We start from the raw sequence: 7,119 nt of genomic DNA, 5'->3' as shown, positions 1-7,119 counted from the left end.
TCTGCTGTTCATCTCACCCCCAAACAACCACTTTTGAATGGCATGTCTCTCTTAACTTACCTTCATCTTACAAAATCATTTGGGCTGAATGTTTTGATAGCTGGACAGGATAAGTATGCTGTAGTACAGATCATCACAGGCTCTTCTAATAAGAATAAAATCCAACTTTGTATAAATGTTTTATTTTCTACATGTGGGTAATGTCTGACAGTAAGAAATACAAAAAGTGTCTGTTTCAAACAGTTTCTGAAAAAGCAGAGTAAAATCTATTCTGAAAGAATATTATACAACATTATTTTAATGAGATTGCTCATTCTCTACAGTAGGAGTGATGCTGCTGCTTCCAATCATTGTCTTTCCCAATGCCTCTGAGGCTCATCAGTGCCATTCTCACCAGCAGCAAAGTCCTTGAGGATACTCATTTTCCATGTTTAAAAGAAAACCTAAAAAAAGAGAAGAAAATCAATAGCAGAAAGGAAACAATAATGTACAACTGGAAAACAAGGAATAGGCAGGGGGCTGGCCCTGTCAATGTGCTATTTTGGGGGACTTTAGGGACAGACCCTGAGCTTGTGGGTTTTGTGTACAATGTAAATAAAGCCTGAGGCCAGCTGGGGTGCTCCCACAGCACAGCCCTGAGGGGCTGGCAGTGGAGGCAAGTATTGAATCATTTTGTTCAGGAAGGCTTGTTTTTCCTAGGAAAAAAGTGACTCCCTGCTTGCCTGGGTGGAGGTTGCTTTCCTGTGCAGTGCTTTTTCCCCAGGAAGAGATTGCTTTATCAGGTTTTTAACTTTACATGGAGAGCAGAAAACAATATCCAGCCAACTAGACTAAGTTCAGCATCCATTCCTGGATTCACTGTGAAGGGAGTGGGCCATGTTCTCACAAATTCTGCCCCAAAAGCTGCAGACAAACTTACAACCGTTTGATGATTGTCTTCTCTTCACTGTCCTTTCTGCTGCCAGCACTGCTGCCACTGGCTTCTTTTTCCAGTTCTTCAGTTTGGTCCCTTTTCTGTGAGATGATCCCACTGGGAAAAGAAATGGTTTTGTTTATTTTTTGGGGGTTTGTGCAGAGTGTGACAGTGCATGAGTTAGACCTCTCACTGGACATGGGGGAATGAGTGTTCACAGGACAGGGATGGCAGCCCAGCCTCTTCCTTGTAGTGAACTGAAAATAATGAATTATTATCTCTAAATACAGCAGTGTAATGGTGCCAGGGTTATGCTTTAATGAGAACACTAAAAAAGTAACAAGCTGACTTCTCCACAGAGAAAAAATGGCAAGTCATAATGGGGGTGAAAGGGAAGTGTAATCACACTTGGATTTGTGCAAAAGTCCAAGGGTAAGGGGAGGGTGAGGACACAAATGGTGAACTTCTGCAGGGGTGGATGTGTGGTACCTCCAGCGCAGCCACCCAGGCTCACACCAGGCCTGGGAACAGACGGGAGGTTCCCAGCTCCCCTGCAAGGCAGCTGCCTGTTCCTCTTTCCACCCTACAGAGGAGAGAAGAAAGGCTTTGCCTCAGCTCTAGATTTTGCCATCCCACTTCAGTGTTTCTACACTCCAGAAGCTGTAACCGCCTACTCCAGGCAACAGTTTCGGTTTGACCAAAGGATGTTTTCCCTGCCTGGAACAGGGTGAGATTTTCTCAGCCTGCACACTCAGTGTTTTCACAGCATGTCCTGAGCTGACCTCAGTCATTTGGAGAGCTCAGTGGATCAAAGCTTGTGACTGCAGTAGCTGCAGGCAAAGAGCAGCCAAGCAACACTCAACTGGATTCAGAAATAAAAACACAGAGCACTTAAAAACTGGTGTGACACCAGGCACAGGGTAATTCTGAGGCAGACTCTCCTCTTGGGTAAATGAGACAGTGAGCTGTTGGGTGACACTGCAGAGCTCTAACATCTGTGTAGTAACTTCTACCCAGAAATCATGATGAAAAATGCAGCCCCCAAACACCACCGGTCACTTTGAGCCAGTCTCTGAGATGTTTGTTACCTTGTGTTATGCAGAGCTTATTTCCAATGTGTACAAGGCATTTTAGAACATATATTTATCCTCTTCTCCTGCACAATTACTCTTTACTACAATTACAATTAGGATTTTATGTGACTGTTTAGAGGGAAAACGGGTTTTGGCTTAAGCTGTAACACTGTATGAGGAGACAATCTCACAAATTACTCGACTTGAAAAGCAGCCCTGCCCTGCTCTTGGTGCACAGCACTGTGACTCAGATCACTAAAAACCTGAAAACATTCCCACTGTTACATTTTTTATTTGGCCTGTTCTAAACTGTGTAACAGCTGGGAAATCAAAGCAAGAAGCCATTCCACTGCTGCACAGCAAAGCAGCCAGCTGAGCAGGGGAAGTGCTGTCAGGCAGTTTATAAATTCTTGGCTTTAAGTGTAACTTCTTGGCTTAACGTGCCTGTTACAGACAAGCCAAAGGGCGGGCTCGCTGTATCCAGGAGGGTGCTGCTGAGATATCCCAACTGAAATCTAATGTGCTCAGACATTTTGTGTCTAGATCAAGAAGTAATTTCTTGACCCAAAGAGTTTATAATCCAACATGATGAGAGGGGGCAGAGGTTGGGAAGGAGAACTTTGGGGTGAATTAATTTGTAGCACCAAGATCAAGACCCTTCCCACACCCCACCCTTTGACTCACACTGTCTCTCCCTTCTGGAAAGACCAAACCCTTCTCTGAAATCACTTGCTTTGCACAGTTCAAGGGCCTTACACTCTGTTGGCAGTCTTAAAAACCCCACAGCTTATCATGAATGATGAAAGAGCTCAATATTCTGTTTCTAGATCAGTGCCACACCCCCGTGGGAGCAAAGGACCGGAGATCACCCAGCGTGGTGCTGCAGGAGGAAGGAAAGTTTGACTAAATCTGAGCTGGAAACCCCCCGTGCTCTTTGGTATGTAGTGTGGCTTTAGACACAGTGTGTGTGCAGCTGCTGTGACTGCACAGATGAATTCCTGTGCACGAGAACCCAGCCTGGATGTGGAGTGGGAGTAACTCTGCATAGGCTGAGAGTGGGACAATTATGGGAATGGGCTGAGAACTGTGCAGAAGACAAGGGATTTGGTTTTTAAATCGTGTTGCATAGAGACTTCATTGTTGCCCCATTTTTCTTTGCTCACTTGTATGCTCTGGGGAGCACAGGGGTCACTTACATATCTGGACAGCGCCTATCCTGACCTAGGGGCCCAAACCTGCAAGAATCTCACCTGATAAGCTTCATGAAGTACTTGTTATTAGTGGTATTAGTTCTCTGCTGACTTCAAGCTTTACCTCTTATAGCACTGTAGCTCCTCTTGCACCACCAGAAGCTGAGCTTTCAGCTGGTTCCTCTCTTGCAGTACATCTCGGAGCTCCTGTAACGTGAACCGGGGCCGGTTGGGGTCTGTGAGGTCTATCACCATTTGATCTGGTCCAAGGCTGGGCTGTAAAATAAACAGTGGTGGATCATGTAACCTCTCAAAAAACTCAGCATTCAGAGAGTAAAATATCTGGATTTTACAAATATGGAATTTTTAGAACTAGTATGAATTCATCACAATCCTGATTTTTTTTTTTTCCAAGCAGTTAATTATACTTCATATTTTTGTATTCTTAGTGACTGTGTTCACCAGCCAAGTATAGGCCACAACGGTGACAGGCTCTGACTACAGTTAAAAGCAAAGTCTCTGTCCCAAGAGTTTGCAATTTAGTTGTCAAGAAGATGCTTTTATCAGATTGTTCCCAGATGATGAGTGAGGCTGAGCCATGTAATGCCACACCAAAATTCCGTGTCAAAGAAAGGTGAGAACTGAACTCGCCTTTTTTGATTTAAAACCTTTGTAGTTATCAAGACATCCATTTCCCTCACAGGGAGTAGCGAAGCCTCAGTGTTTGCATACAGTTGTCTCTATGGGGCCGGTGTTGTGCAAGAGCTGCACACGGTGGGTTTGTACTCCCTGAACTTTGTGCGTGTCTTTGTGCGCGACCGACCCAACTTTGCCGGGTCAGTCACTGCAGCGAAACGAGCGAGGAACCCACAGCACTGCAACCACCCCGAAGGAAAACGAGCTTCAAGGCTTTCATGGCCAAGGACGGGAAGTGACTTTGTGAGACTCGTCCCGCTGACACAAAAGAGACCACAAGTATCGGCCGGCCCATCTGGTGTGGTTCTGGGCGCGCTCTGCCACCCGCGCACGGTGTGCCCGTGCTGGGGAAGGGGCCCGTGTGTCCCGGCCGAGTCCCGTGTGTCCCGGCCGAGTCCCGTGTGCCCCGGCCGAGTCCCGTGTGCCCCGGCCGAGTCCCGTGTGTCCCGGCCGAGTCCCGCACCCACCTGCGGGGCGCTCCCGCGGGCTGCCGCCCGCAGCTGCTCCAGCTCCCGCCGGAGGCTGTCCCGCTCCCGCCGCAGCTGCTCCTCGGCCACGCTGCTCTCGCTCACCAGCGCCTCCAGCATCTCCAGCACCCTGACGATCCTGAACTGCAGCCGGGCGCGGGCGGCGGGCAGCTGCGGCCCGGCGCGGAGCTGCAGCAGGTCCCGGCCCACCACGGACGAGATGTCGTAAACATCTGCGGCCGTCAGCTGGAACGGGCTCTTCTCCAGGGCGCTCTCTGGGCCGCCATCCTCCTCCTCATCCTCTTCCTCCTCCTCCTCCTCCTCCAGCTCCTCCTCCCCGTCCCGGCCCCGCTCCATGCCCGCCGCACCCCGGCGCTCCCTCCCTCCCTCCCAGGCGGGCCGGGCGGCGCTGCCGGCGGGGCCGCGGGCGGAGCGGCCCCTCCCGCCCCCGGCGCTCCCGCGGCCGCGGCCCCGCTCCGCTTCCCGCCCTGCCCCTTCCCCTGAGGAGGCACCGCCCGCGCTCCGCTGCCGGTAAGGGACGGGGGCCTCTCCGGCAGCCCCGGGAACCGGCACCGAGGCGGGCGAACGCATCGGCCTTTCCGCAGCGCCACGTCCGCCTCGGCGGCTCCGGGAGCGGGGCGGGGGGACTGGCGGGCTCCGGGAGCGGGGAAAGGGGCTGAAATGGACCCCGGCGGGAGCGGCTGCGGCTCCTCCGGGCCGGCGGATCGGCCCCTGCCCGCCGGGAGAGTCGCGTCCCGCCGAGCCGGGCGGGTGAGGGGACAGGCGGCAGCGGGAGCGGGGCTGAGGGGCCTCCTCGGCCGGGCAGGCACGGGGGAAGGCCGGGGCCCCTCAGGCCGGGCTAGGCCAGGGGAGGATGCGGCTCCCCGACACGGCTCCGTCCCGGCATGCGGACTCGAACAACAGCGACACGGCTGGTTTATTTTCGTGTGTCACGCTGTGGGGGATTTTTGGATGAACACAGTGCAGCGGTGTTGGAAGCGCTTCTTGCACAGGCTGTTCTGACACAGCCGTGAGCCTGTGCCATGTGTGTTCTCCCCACTAGACAATGGCTGACTGGGCTCCCATAGCGAAGGAGTACGACCCCCTCAAGGCTGGCAGCATCGATGGCACGGACGAGGAGCCCCACGACCGGGCCATATGGCGGGCGATGCTGGCACGGTACGTACCCAACAAGGGCGTCACGGGAGATCCTCACCTCACCCTCTTCGTGGCGAGGCTCAATTTTCAGACCACAGAAGAGAAGTTAAAGGAGGTTTTTTCCCGCTATGGAGACATCAGAAAGATCCGTCTGGTTCGAGACCTGGTCACAGGATTTTCCAAGGGTTATGCGTTTATTGAGTACAAAGAGGAGCGCGCGCTGCTGAAGGCCCACAGAGATGCCAACAGGCTGGTCATCGACCAACATGAGATCTTCGTAGACTTTGAACTGGAAAGAACTCTCAAAGGATGGATTCCCCGGAGGCTTGGGGGTGGGTTTGGAGGCAAAAAAGAATCCGGGCAGCTGCGGTTCGGAGGACGGGACAGACCTTTCCGAAAGCCCATCAATTTGCCAAACATGAAAAATGATTTCTATGGAGAAGGATCATCAGAGAAAAGAAACTGGTCTCGTGAGGGAACGAGGGACTGGAGAACAAGGGACCGGGACCATGAGAGGAGCAGGGACAAACGCTGGCCTGAAAGGGAGAGGTCATGGGCTTGGGGTGACAGTGAGAGAGAGAGAGACTCCAAAGAGGAGAGGAGCAGGGGGAGGGAAAGGAAGGACAGAGACAGGAAGGACAGGGATAGAGACCGGAGCAGGGACAGAGATACCAAGAAGCAAAGAGATGATGATAAGCACCGATAGGTGACCGTGCCTTGTCCTTGGGGTGTGTGACCTACCCTTACAGCAGCTCGGGGCTGTGACAGCATTCCCAGAACAAGCTGTGGTGTTGCCACCTTATGCCTGTGACTCTGCTGCCAGCATCTCTCTATGGTTTGGTTCCTACTGCAGTTCAGATGTGTGTAGAATTGTTCTTTAGAGAAAATAAACTTTTGTATGAATGTTTTTGAACTGGTGATGGCTGTAAGAAGTGCACCGTGCGTACAGGCATCCCACTGAGATGAGCACACACCTTGTCTGGCTGCCTGGGTGAGGAGTTATCCATGTGCCAGATGTCCACAGGTCTGTTATGAAACAGTCCCGTGCTGAAGACACAGGAATGAAGAAGCAACAAACTTCTGAAACTTTTGTGCCCCATAACAGAAGCTGATGGGAAGTGGCTTCATTTTTGTGAAGACACTGGGACAGGCAAGACCTTTATTGATACTGTGTCCTTAACTAGTTCTGCCAGGTGAGAGAGAAACACGGAACCAGCCCACTGTCTATGACATGGGAGGATGAAACTCCTTTGTACAGAGGAATGTGCACCACAGGGCAGTAAGCACATCAGAAAAAGCCTCATGCTCCTGATGAATCCATGGACAGTCACTGAAGGAGGGTGTCATGGGTAAATGTGGTTGCAGCTGCACTCATTCTGTCCTCACCCTTCTACACAGGGTTTAAATCCATTCTGGAAACTGGGCTTGCTGCTGGTTTTAGCTGAACTGGGGAAAACAGGGCAAAACATCTTTTTCAGGGCTAGGATGTGTAAATACAGACACACCTCTTCCATTAAGGAGCTTACAGTACTGTCTGGAAAAGGCTCTGTCATGTTCTTTGTCATCATAAGCCATTCCTAAATATATAATGTATTTTAAATTGTATTTCATCAGTCTTGGAA

General features: G+C 51.5%; 2 protein-coding genes across 4 annotated transcripts; one reads left to right on the top strand and one right to left on the bottom strand.

Annotated features, from left to right (window-relative positions):
* Positions 1-277: 277 nt before the first annotated feature.
* RILPL2 (Rab interacting lysosomal protein like 2) lies at positions 278-5,041 on the bottom strand. Of its 3 annotated transcripts, none has more exons than XM_053994336.1 (4): positions 4,445-5,033; positions 3,301-3,452; positions 920-1,030; positions 278-443 (listed from the first exon to the last, which is right to left on the bottom strand). In XM_053994336.1, exons 1-4 carry the CDS (start codon positions 4,928-4,930, stop codon positions 419-421), a joined length of 774 nt encoding a protein of 257 aa, XP_053850311.1. In that variant the 5' UTR covers positions 4,931-5,033; the 3' UTR covers positions 278-418. The 3 variants fall into 3 exon arrangements, with proteins under 3 accessions (XP_053850311.1, XP_053850309.1, XP_053850310.1); XM_053994334.1 differs by having other exon boundaries at positions 4,340-5,027; XM_053994335.1 differs by lacking the exon at positions 278-443 and adding an exon at positions 1,403-1,496 and having other exon boundaries at positions 942-1,030; positions 4,340-5,041.
* Positions 4,784-7,102, top strand: SNRNP35 (small nuclear ribonucleoprotein U11/U12 subunit 35). The gene is made up of 2 exons (XM_053994337.1): positions 4,784-4,870; positions 5,403-7,102. Exon 2 carries the CDS (start codon positions 5,406-5,408, stop codon positions 6,201-6,203), a length of 798 nt encoding a protein of 265 aa, XP_053850312.1. The 5' UTR covers positions 4,784-4,870; positions 5,403-5,405; the 3' UTR covers positions 6,204-7,102.
* Positions 7,103-7,119: the final 17 nt, after the last annotated feature.

The sequence above is a fragment of the Vidua macroura genome, chromosome 18 (genome assembly GCF_024509145.1).
Source record: "Vidua macroura isolate BioBank_ID:100142 chromosome 18, ASM2450914v1, whole genome shotgun sequence".
NCBI lineage: Eukaryota > Metazoa > Chordata > Aves > Passeriformes > Viduidae > Vidua > Vidua macroura.
Note: the sequence above shows the minus strand (reverse complement) of the source record. Positions and strands in the feature narration are given on the sequence as shown.

Excerpts from the sequence above, each read along its gene's own strand:
- SNRNP35 (XM_053994337.1), top strand. The coding sequence starts at position 5,406 with ATGGCTGACTGGGCTCCCATAGCGAAGGAGTACGACCCCCTCAAGGCT.
- RILPL2 (XM_053994334.1), bottom strand. The coding sequence starts at position 4,930 with ATGCGTTCGCCCGCCTCGGTGCCGGTTCCCGGGGCTGCCGGAGAGGCC. Across the intron at positions 3,453-4,339 it reads CCCGCGGGAGCGCCCCGCAG|CCCAGCCTTGGACCAGATCA; the intron begins GTGGGTGCGGGA and ends TTTATTTTACAG. Across the intron at positions 444-919 it reads AAGACAATCATCAAACGGTT|GTTTTCTTTTAAACATGGAA; the intron begins GTAAGTTTGTCT and ends CTCTTTTTTTAG.